The sequence below is a fragment of the Myotis brandtii genome, unplaced genomic scaffold, assembly GCF_000412655.1.
Source record: "Myotis brandtii unplaced genomic scaffold, ASM41265v1 scaffold220, whole genome shotgun sequence".
In the NCBI taxonomy this organism is placed as follows: Eukaryota; Metazoa; Chordata; class Mammalia; order Chiroptera; family Vespertilionidae; genus Myotis; species Myotis brandtii.
In genome coordinates this window covers 1,685,992-1,698,410 of record NW_005358250.1, presented here as the reverse complement: position 1 = coordinate 1,698,410, position 12,419 = coordinate 1,685,992, and the positions used below count along the sequence as shown (strand labels likewise).

Genomic DNA, 12,419 nt, shown 5'->3' with positions numbered 1-12,419 from the left:
CAGGGGCTGCTGGCACACGGGCAATGTGCTATTTCTTTTCCTGGGTGGTGGTTACATGGATAATCACTTTACAACAATTTATTAAACTATATATTTATGTTTTATGTACTTTCTGAGTGCTATATTTCACAATAAAATGGTTTAAAAGCAATTAACAAGTACAGTAGATCCTCGGGTTACATCAGAGATCCATTCCTAGGGCGACATAATGTGATTTTCGCCGTAAGTCGGAACTCCCCTACATAAGCACCTACGTCACTCATATGGAGCACATACATAGCAGTTAATGAAGTGAAACAGCAAAAAAAAAATTTAAAAGAAAGATAACAATTCCTGACCTTTACTTGTGGTAAATAAACAATAAAAAACATAAAGCACATATGTACATACGTCAAAATGACAGAACTTTTTAAAATATAAATACAGTAAATGGGAGATGGCGACGTAACAATGAAACGACATACGTCGAGTCCGACGTAACCCGAGGACTGCGTGTATTATGCTTTTTAAATCAGTCTCATACATATGCTTAACTTAGGCAGCACATATGTACATACGTCAAAATGACGGAACTTTTTAAAATATAAATACAGTAAATGGGAGATGTCGACGTAACCCGAGGACTGCCTGTATTATGCTTTTCAAATCAGTCTCATACATGTGCTTAACTTAGCCAAACACAGAGTTTGAACATCTCTGAGTAGATTTTAAAAAGTGAGCTCTAAATTTTCAAAGTTGAGGTTTCAAAATGACCTCAAAATGAAGAGAGGAATGATAACTCGATAGAGGAAAGAGAGAACTAAACATGGGTTTACATTCTGATTCCATAATTTGTTAGCTTTTCAATCTTGAACAGTTTTCCCATCCATAAAATGCTGGCCTTTCAGGGTTGTGGGAAATTTATAAGGGACAAAGCAGACAAACTGTCAATAAAAGGTAGTTAGCTATTGTGTACTCTGCATAGGTACCTGGCCTAGGGCACCAGGACAAAAAGACTGATATCTCATTACTGAAAAGGCCAATATTTCACCCCACCCCTTTCAGGGTTGTGGGAAATTTATAAGGGACAAAGCGAACAAACTGTCAATAAAAGGTAGTTGGCTATTGTGTACTCTGTATAAGTACCTGGCCTAGGGCACCAGGACAAAGACTGATATCTCATTACTGAAAAGGCCAATATTTTACCCCACCATGAAGGAGATTTGAAACAGGACAAAAAATATCTTCTCCTTTTACCAAACTATCATTTACCTACACCTGAAAAACTTGTTCATTAATTCAAAAAATATTTATAGGGTGCCAACCATATATAAAGCATCATGATCTGTGTTTTTCTGGTCATTGCACCTTGAAAAAGATGTACATAGTAGTGCTTGAATATGTTTAAAGCTGGACAATTAAAATGGTCTAAGAAATGTGGTTGAAGGGAAAGTTAAAAGGCTATCTTACAAGGAAATGTGATGAAGATTTTGAATTTAATTTAAAACTATATAATATATATGTAAATATATATAAAACTATAAAGGCTTGAGGGAATGTGACCAATATTCAAAAGATCATGAGGTTTATTCAAATAACCCTGAAATACCAGAACTCCTAGAAGAGCTTCCCTTGAAGTTTAGAATAAATGACTATTCGTTTTCCTCTACATCTGCCCTACTAGACTGTGAGCCCCTAAAAAGTATGGATCTTTCTTAATCTATCTTTATGTCACTTTTTAAAAAATTGATTTCAGAGAGGAAGGGAGAGGGAGAGAGATAGAGAAACATCAATAATGAGAGAGAATTATTGACCAGTTGCATCCTGCACACCCCACACTGGGGATCAGGCCCACAACCTGGGCATATGCACTGACAGGGAATCTAACCACGATCTCCTGGTTCATAGGCTGACACTCAATCACTGAGCCACGCCAGCCGGGCTTTTATCCTACAACACCAGGGGTGGGCAAATTTTTCCTACTAAGGACTGCCAGATAGTAAATACTGTAATCTTATCAGAACTACTAAAATCTGCTATTGTAGTACAGAAGAATCCATTGATAACATGTAAACAAACAGATATGGTTGTTTTGTAAATAAACTTTTATTTACAAAAACAGAAGGCAGGTAGGATTTGACCCAATGGCCAAAGTTTGCTGACCCCTGCACCAGGGGATAAGGACTGTGTCTGTTTGCCTATCATTAAAAAAAAAAATTTAAAAGAAAGATAACAATTCCTGACCTTTACTTGTGGTAAATAAACAATAAAAAACATAAAGCACATATGTACATACGTCAAAATGACAGAACTTTTTAAAATATAAATACAGTAAATGGGAGATGGCGACGTAACAATGAAACGACATACGTCGAGTCCGACGTAACCCGAGGACTGCGTGTATTATGCTTTTTAAATCAGTCTCATACATATGCTTAACTTAGGCAGACACAGAGTTTGAACATCTCTGAGTAGATTTTAAAAAGTGAGCTCTACATTTGCAAAGCTGAGGTTTCAAAATGACCTCAAAATGAAGAGAGGAATGATAACTCGATAGAGGAAAGAGAGAACTAAACATGGGTTTACATTCTGATTCCATAATTTGTTAGCTTTTCAATCTTGAACAGTTTTCCCATCCATAAAATGCTGGCCTTTCAGGGTTGTGGGAAATTTATAAGGGACAAAGCGAACAAACTGTCAATAAAAGGTAGTTGGCTATTGTGTACTCTGTATAAGTACCTGGCCTAGGGCACCAGGACAAAGACTGATATCTCATTACTGAAAAGGCCAATATTTTACCCCACCATGAAGGAGATTTGAAACAGGACAAAAAATATCTTCTCCTTTTACCAAACTATCATTTACCTACACCTGAAAAACTTGTTCATTAATTCAAAAAATATTTATAGGGTGCCAACCATATATAAAGCATCATGATCTGTGTTTTTCTGGTCATTGCACCTTGAAAAAGATGTACATAGTAGTGCTTGAATATGTTTAAAGCTGGACAATTAAAATGGTCTAAGAAATGTGGTTGAAGGGAAAGTTAAAAGGCTATCTTACAAGGAAATGTGATGAAGATTTTGAATTTAATTTAAAACTATAAAGGCTTGAGGGAATATGACCAATATTCAAAATATCATGAGGTTTATTCAAATAACCCTGAAATACCAGAACACCTAGAAGAGCTTCCCTTGAAGTTTAGAATAAATGACTATTCGTTTTCCTCTACATCTGCCCTACTAGACTGTGAGCCCCTAAAAAGTATGGATCTTTCTTAATCTATCTTTATGTCACTTTTTAAAAAATTGATTTCAGAGAGGAAGGGAGAGGGAGAGAGATAGAGAAACATCAATAATGAGAGAGAATCATTGACCAGTTGCATCCTGCACACCCCACACTGGGGATCAAGCCCGCAACCTGGGCATATACCCTGACAGGGAATCTAACCACGATCTCCTGGTTCATAGGTTGACACTCAATCGCTGAGCCACACCAGCTGGGCTTTTATCCTACAACACCAGGGGTGGGCAAATTTTTCCTACTAAGGACTGCCAGATAGTAAATACTGTAATCTTATCAGAACTACTAAAATCTGCTATTGTAGTACAGAAGAAGCCATTGATAACATGTAAACAAACAGATATGGTTGTTTTGTAAATAAATTTTTATTTACAAAAACAGAAGGCAGGTAGGATTTGACCCAATGGCCAAAGTTTGCTGACCCCTGCACCAGGGGATAAGGACTGTGTCTGTTTGCCTATCATTAAACCCTCATATCAACAAGATCCTACCCAGTGTAGGACTGATGTTCAATAGATATTTACTGAAAACAAAAATCTTAGCTAGGAGCTCACAGAAACTAGATACCTATATATTTACAGAATTGAACCATAATAAAAAGGAAGTATGACTACTTTACATGGTGGTTCAAACTGAACATTTATGTGGTTTATACAATTTAGATGAATATGTGGATGGCAGTTCTAATATTTTCAAACAAGCATGTTTACAGAATTGAACCATAATAAAAAGGAAGTATGACTATTTTACATGGTGGTTCAAATTGAACACTTATGTGGTTTATACAATTTAGATGAATATGTGATGGCAGTTCTAATATTTTCAAACAAGCATGCTTGGGGATGGTCTCTAACTTTAGATGCTCTTGTGTCAGGAAGAACAACTCTGCCCTCCTATGAATTATACCTTGGTACAGCTGATATTTGAGTCAACCAATATCTTATTTATTAGAGATAAATAAGCCTAGAGATAGAACTAGGGCAGGACAACCAGGGTTTAGGCTCAGGTCATTGCAATTAGTAAGTGCTACAATTTTAGGTAATAATTTCAAAAGATTGTGTTACTTTAAAACTTTTCATATTTACAGATTGACAACATACACACACCTTCAGAAGCAGAGAAACAACTGAGCTGTGTACCTACTTGGTAGGGAAAAGTTAAAAACGATAACCTGAGAGCTCATATTGTCCACCATCTATGGACACTATCATGAATTATCAAGTTGAGAAATTTTGATTCTTTTTTCCCCTGGGCCAATTGAGTAATTGAGACCCGTCACTAAAGGATGTGCCCATTAGAGCTACCTTAATGCTTTCTTCCTGAAGTAAGCTATTATGTTGCTTTAGGTCCAAGTTCTTTCCCCGCTCATATCGGAGCTCTTTTTCAGCTGAGCTGCAGAGAATCTGGAGCCGGTGCAAATTCTGGCGAAGTTGTTGTACTTCTTCTTGCTGCTGCTGGTATTTCAGTTTTTCTTTAGATGATAGATTCTAAAACAAACATTTGAAAAGAGAAACGTGGACGATTTGAAAGAATATTGGTGAGACATGGGTTCCAGCTGTCATAACCAGAATTGTCAGAATGTGATTATTGACATGTTAGTTGGTACATGTTTATATACTTTAACTCCCATTATATTAGAGTAAAATATCAAAGAAATTATGTGAACAAAAGCAGTTAAACATAGATACACAGGTCCAGGGAGTGCAGAGAGTCTCAAACTAGATGAACTCAAAGAGACTCACACCAAGACACATCCTAACTAAAATGCCAAAGGTTAAAGACCAAGAGGTAATCTTAAAGGTAGCAAGAGAAAAAGTTATCTAAAAAGGAGCTCCCATAAGATTGTCAGCTCATTCCTCAACAGAAATATTTCAGGCCAGAAGTGATTGGCACCAATTATTCAAAATGATAAAAAAACAAGGACCTACAACCAAGGCTACTTTACCCAGCAAGGCTATCATTTAAAATTGAAGGAGAAATAAAGAGCATCACAGAAAAGAAATTAAAGGAGTTCATTATCACCAAACCAGTATTATAAGAAATATTAAAGGGTCTTCTTTAAGAAGAAGACATTTAAAAAAAGAGGTACATAGTTAGAAAGAATAAAATGGCAATAAATATGTACCTATTAATAATCACTTCAAATGTAAATGGATTAAATGCTTTAATCAAAAGACATATGATATCTGAATGGATAAAGAAAACAAGATCCATATATAGATGCTGTCTACAAAAGATGCACCTCAGAATGAAAGATATACACATACTAAAGTAAAAGGATGAAAAGATATTTCATGCAAATGGAAATGAAAATACCTTTATCAGACAAAATAGACTTTAAAACAAAGGCTCTAATAAGAGACAAAGGCACTACATAATGATAAGGGGAGCAATCCAACAAGAGTATATAACCCTTGTAAATATTTATGAACTCAACATAGGAACACCTAAACATATAAAGCAAATCTTGATGGACTTAAAGGGACAGACTGACACTAACACCGTGATAGTAGGGGATTTTAATACCCATTGACATCAATGGCTAGATCTTCCATACAGAAAATCAACAAGAAAATGGCAGCCTTAAATGACACTCTAGATCAGATGGATTTAATTGATATTTTCAGAGCATTTCACCCCAAAGCAGCAGAATATACATTCTTTTCAAGTGCACATGGAACATTTTCTAGGATAGACCACATGTTGGGACACAAATCAAGTATCAATAAATTTAAGAAGATTGAAATCATATCAAGGATCTTCTCTGACCAAATGATATGAAACTGTAAATCAATTACAAGAAAAAAAATTAAAAACACACAGTCATGGAGGCTAAATACTATGTTATTAAATGAATGGGTTAACAAGGAGATCAAGAAGATAAAAGAAGAAATCAGATACAAATGAAAATGGGAACACAACAATCCCAAATCTATGGGACACAGTGAAAGCAGAGGGAAATTCATAGTATTACAGGCCTGCCTTAAGAAACAAGAAAAATCTCAAATAAATAACCTAATCTCATACCTAAAGGAATTAGAAAAAGAACAACAAACAAAGCCCAAAGTGAATAGAAGAAATAATAAAGATCAGAGTGTAGCCTGGCTGGCGTGGCTCAGTGGTTGAGCATCGAACTATAAACTAAGAGATCATGGTTCGATTCTCAGTAAGGGCACATGCCTGGGTTGAGGCTCGATCCCCAGTGTGAGGCCTGCAGGAGGCAGCCGATCAATGATTCTCTGTCATCATTGATTATTTCCATCTCTCTCTCCCTCTCCCTTCCTCTTTGAAATAAAAATATATTTTTAAAAAGATCAGAGTGTAAATAAACAAAAAAGCATCTAAAAAACAACATTCAATGAAACCAAGAGCTGGTTCTTTGAAAAGATAAACAAGATTGATAAATCTTTAACCAGATTCATTAAGAAAAAAACAGAGAGAACCTAGAGAGTACTATGCTAAGTGAAATAAGTCAGTCAGAGAAAGACAAATATGATTTCACTTACATGTGGAATCTAAAGAACAACACAAACCAACAAAACAGAAACAGCTCATAGAACAGAGAACAGACTGATGGTTGCCAGAGGGGAGAGGGGCTGGGTGAAAAAGGTAAAGGGATTGTGAAGTACAGATCGGTAGTTAGACAAGCCACGGGGATGTAAAGTACAGCATAGGAAATATAGTCAATAATATTGTAATAACCATGTATGGTGCCAGACGGGCACTAGAAATATCAGGGGGAACACTTTGTAAAGTATATGGTTGTCTAATCACTATGCTGTACACCTGGACCTAATACAAAATAATACTGAATGTAAACTATAATTTAAAAAATGTGTAAAGGTCAAGTTCTAGAGTAGACAGATCCAGATTTCACCACAATGCATCATTCTGGGCAAACTATTTAACCTCTGTAAAGCCTCAGTTTCCTCTCCTATAAAGTAGAAACAATAATATTCCTGCCTCATTGTACTGCTGAATATATACAGGGTATTTACTAGAGTGCTTAGAACATTGTAAATATTCAATAATGTTATTAAAAACCCATGAGGCTAGGTTTTAAGCCTATAAAATTGAGATATTCATGGTGGTTTGAACGTGTTTCAAGAATATAGGGAAAGTAATATCTAGAATTGAGCTATCACAACATCGATGTTGAACAGCAGAAATTAAGCCCCCAAGGGCCATCAGCAGCCACAAATACACATGAACAACAGAGCTCACATATTCAAGAGGCTCTCAGTTCTTTCTTCTATATATTTACCATGTATAAGCATTCTCTAAAGTTTGGTGTCTGGTCTCAGCCTACAGTTGCTTACATGTGCACATGATTAAGATGACACAACACATATGGATAGCAGCTAGATACTAGACACTCTAATCTGACAACAGGTTAGAGTCTGAAGGGTCCCAGGTTCAATTCCGATCAAGGACATGTACCTCGTACCTCAACTGCAGGCTCAATCCCTAGCCCTGGTTTGGGCACATGCAGGAGGCAACCAAAGGATGCGTCTCTCTCACATTGATATTTTCCTCTCTCTGTCTCTCCCCCTCCCTTCCACTCTAAATGAATAAATGAATGAATGAGTGGGAAAATATCCTCAGGTAAGGATTAACAAAAAACATAAAACAAAAACAAAAAAACCTTTGTACACACACAAGAACTTTCAAAAAAGAACAACCTATACTCATCAGTAGGTCAAAGAACTCTATACACAGAAAAAGATTCTGAAATTACTACTGCACAGTTCACTGCAGAAAAAAAAATCAGTCTAAAATGTATTTCCTTCCTTGCCTGCTTAAAGAAGTAAATGAAATAGTGTGTGTGTGTGCGTGTGTGTGTGTGTGTGTGTGTGTGTGTGTGTGTGTGTCACAGTGCTTTGGGAAATGTAAAGTTCAAAATAAATATATGTTATTTCTTTCCCATGAGACCCACATCTATTTTGTTTATTGGATCTCAAAATTGTTGTCAGAAAGGTGTGTGCAGGGAAATCTTAACTTGTACAAGAATTAACCTGTAGCCCTAGCCAGTTTGGCTCAGTGATAGAGTGTCGGACTGAAAACTAAAGGATCCCGGGTTTGATTCTGGTCAAGGGCATGTACCTTGGTTGTAGGCTCCTCCCCGACCAGCCCAGGCCCTGCTAGGGGCATGTGCAGGAGGCAACCAATCGATGTGTTTCTCTCACATATTTCTCTCTGTCTCTCCCTCTCTCTTCTTCTATCTCTAAAAATCAATGGAAAAATATCCTCGGGTGAGAATTTAAATAAATAAATAAGTAAATAAGTAAATAAGTAAATAAATAAATAAATAAATAAAAGAATTAACCTGTAAAATTGAGGTGTAAGAACTGAAGTGTGGCCAACAGTCATTTCCTTCATTTTTCCTGGAGGCAGATCTCTGGTAAATAGCAAAAGCCATATTTAAAACAATTCTATAATCATGGTCTTTTTTTCTCTAAAACTAAGTATTTTATACATCTAAATGAGGTACCAGGAATAGAAAATGTGGCACAAATCCTGCCATCCCCTATCTTACCTGCCAGGACAGATAATGATAATTAGTTTTGTTTTTTTTCCCCCCTGTTGAGCCTCACTGGAGCCTATGAACCCTTTATAATAAGGTGCATCAAATGAGGGGCTTAGTTCAGATTTTAGCTGCTATCTTATTACCCCTCAGGCTGTGGTTATGATATAGTTCAACAAATATACATATAAAATATTTTTTAATCCACAGCTGATCAGAGGAAATGGCACCTGCCTTGGCATCACCCCATATCTCTGAGACTGAGGGGCTCTAATGTAGATGGCTCACCTCTTCCTTAAGCCTCACAGCTTCCTCAGGCTTCCAGGTCAATTGCTGCTCTTCCCTTTTCATATCTTGGTTCTGCTGTAAGTCCTCCTCTCTCTGCCTCTTTCTTGGAAAAGTGCCCTCTACTGACTCCTCTGGAGTTTCTTTCAGCTTACTTTCTCCTAGTCCAGAACTTGGTTAAATATAACAATAAAAAAACTATCAAAATGCTCATTCTACTGGCAGAATATGGAGGGGAAAAAATCTATCAGTCGAGAAAGTATTGCAAGAAAGATTTTCAACTTGAATTCTATAGATCAATTACCTTATAATTAAACCTTAAAAACACACGAGTCTTATTTTCTTACTCACATTCAGGAAGATGACACAGCATAGACTTTTGTCTACACCCAAACAACCAGTTTGAGTTTTTCACTTTTTCAACTTTTAGTATGGCACTGGGCAGGCGGAGCTTGTGAAAAAATTTTATAAACCCTCAATAAGCTATTCAGTATAAATTTAAAATTACAGTAATACATATAGAAAACTTTTCTGTGAAATTAAACTTTTCATACATACTTAACTTTAATTACACAAACATGTTTATATAAGTAAAAACAGGTAAATTAACTAATCTGTCAATTTTTTAACATACACATTTGGAAAAACTACTTTATTATATAATGGACTTTGGGCTTTAACAGACACCTGCTCACCTGAATCAGTTCATTATATGGAGGTTTTACTGTACACTATTCTAGTGCTCAAAACTATATTTTTCTCCCCTCCCCCCCAAGCAAACCCAAATGCTGTGATTAGCTTCTTGGCTCTTTGCTCTTGTGACCACTCTCACACCTGTTCATCACCATCCCTCCAATATGTTCTTCACCCTTCTGCAACTAGGTAGGTTTCATGATGGTGAACCTTGACTCAGAGCTCTCTCTAAATTTAAAAACCAGTTTTTAAGAGAACATGAAATTCAGGGGCCCCAAACTGGCAAAACAATCTCCTCTCTTAGAACATTTATTAAGATATAAATGTGGCTACACCTACACAAATATTCTATTTCCCAGTTCATTGATGCTATATCCTTTAGTATGGCATATAAGTAAAAACTGACAACTATTGTTTCCTTTTGATGATCTGGTTTTAGGCTTTTGCCCATGCAAAATTTTATTGCATGTATTAGTTTGTATGCAAAAATAGAGTAGTGCATTTACCCGACCCTCAAAAGTTTCTGTGAAAGATACTTCTGGTGAAAAAGTAGAAATACTAGAGTTAGAAGACAAGATTAACAAAAAGCAAAAAACAAAAGAAAGACCAGAAAGAAAAAGGTTTTCAAAATAAAACAATGGTCAGATATGTTAAATAAAACAAAAAACACAAATCTCTCTGCAGAGTCTTAATTATATAAAAAATACATATATATTTGTGTACAGAAAAAGAAGACAAGAAAGAAAATTTAAGATGTTAATATCTCTCCATGGTGGGAATTATGGATTATTATAATCTCCTTATAATTTTTCATGCTTTAAAATTTTTCTATGAAAAGCATATATTTACCCTGGCTGGTTTGGCTTGGTGGATAGAGCGTCCGCCTGCGGACTGAAGGGTCCTGGGTTTGATTCAGGGTCCTGGGTTCAATTCTGATCAAGGGCACATGCCCGGGTTGTGGGCTCGATCTCCAATAGGGGGCGTGCAGGAGGCAGCCGATCAATGATTCTCTCTCATCATTGATATTTCTATCTCTCTCTCCCTCTCCCTTCCTCTCTGAAATTAATTAAATTATATTTTTTTAAAAAAGAAAAGCATATATTATTATTATTTTTAAAAGATAAAGTTTTAAAATGTAACAATATACCAGAAGATAAACTTTGGGGAATAATTGCTTGTACCTAATTTTTCCACTCACATTATTTGGAATTCAATGATAAAGTCAAATAAAACATACCCCCCAAATTATTAATGTAATATGGGATTTTCTCAATTTACCAGAGTTCCTCTCTCTCTTCCTTTGGGCTTTGAATCTCTACTTCCAAATCTGGTAAATTAGACATGAGATCTTTATAAATATTTTCACTTGTAAAAAAATTAGCAGCTGCAATATTTGTGTCTACAGTAAAATGATTTAATTGTTCAAATTCTTCTGCAAGCTTCAAGACCTGTGAATTAAAAAGACAAATGTTCTATTTTGCATATTCTTATGTATAACTGTGAAAAAATATATTGATTCCATTAAATGATTGCGTAGGTACTGCCTTAAGTAATAGAAATGGACATCCTAGTTGAAGTGTTCTTTCAATTTAATACTTTGCAGTTATTACTATATACCTGTATAATCAAATCCATTTTTACCACAGACATAAGGATGTGTTTGATTCTAAGAACACAATGAATGCAATTCTAAAGATCAATTTAAGTTACTTTATGAGATTCCTTTGTTTGGTTTCCTAGGCTTTTTCACTTCTCTGAAGATATAAACTATAATCTTGAACTGATCCTTAGGGGATGGGAAGATATGGATAGGTGAGAGACTATAACACATTTAAAGCATTTTAAGGATGAGCAATATGATCAAAGGCATTAGTGTGGTATTTGAGCAGAAGGAAGGAGAATGGTCTTAATGGAGTAGAGACTACAAAATAAGGAGCTGAGGAAATAAGGTAAGATTGAGAGGTGTCGTCACTTTATGAATGGACTTGAAAGAGAAGAATTCTTAATAGGTCTGCATTACTTTTGTAAGCTGAAAAAAAAAAGTTTCAAAAGGCTACTTAATCCTTTTTTTTATGGGGTCAATGTAAAAATTTAACCATTACAGCCCTAGCCGGTTTGGTTCACTGGATAGAGTGTCGGCCTGAATACGGAAGGGTTCCGGGTTCGATTCTGGTCAAGGGCACGTCATACCTCCTGCTTGGGCGTGTGCAGGAGACAACCAATCAGTCTGTTTCTCTCACATTGATACTTCTCTCTGTCTTTCCCTCTCTCTTCCACTCTCTCTAAAAATCAATGGAGACATATCCTCAGGTGAAGGTTAAAACAAAAAAGTAAATGATCTGTACTCTTCAAAAATTTCAATGTCATGAACAACAAAGACTGAGGAACTGTTACAGATTAAAGGAGATAGAGATGTTATGTATGCTCCTGGATTGAATCCTGGACTAGAAAATTTGTTCTTCTTTTGGAATAGAGTAGAACAATTGGTGAAATTTGAATATGAGCTGGAGATTATACAATCCTATATAATAAAGAAGTAGTATGCAAATTAACCCTCATGCCCTCACAAGATGGCTGCCTACAACCAGGCCGGCAGGGGGGTTAGTGAGGGATGACCAAACGACTGAACAGCAGG

At 36.0% G+C, this 12,419-nt stretch overlaps 1 protein-coding gene across 5 annotated transcripts in view; it reads right to left on the bottom strand.

The window, feature by feature from the left end:
• The window catches only part of CCDC30 (coiled-coil domain containing 30), a 62,405-nt gene that overhangs the window by 30,038 nt on the left and 19,948 nt on the right, over positions 1 to 12,419 (bottom strand). For all 5 annotated transcript variants that reach the window (XR_001362073.1, XR_001362074.1, XM_014539546.1 and 2 more), the window contains exon 8: positions 4,587 to 4,769. Coding sequence is in view for 3 of the 5 variants with exons in the window: in XM_014539546.1 (XP_014395032.1) it covers positions 4,587 to 4,769 (183 nt within the window). In the remaining 2 variants the exon portion in view is untranslated. The remainder of the gene's footprint in view (positions 1 to 4,586; positions 4,770 to 12,419) is intronic.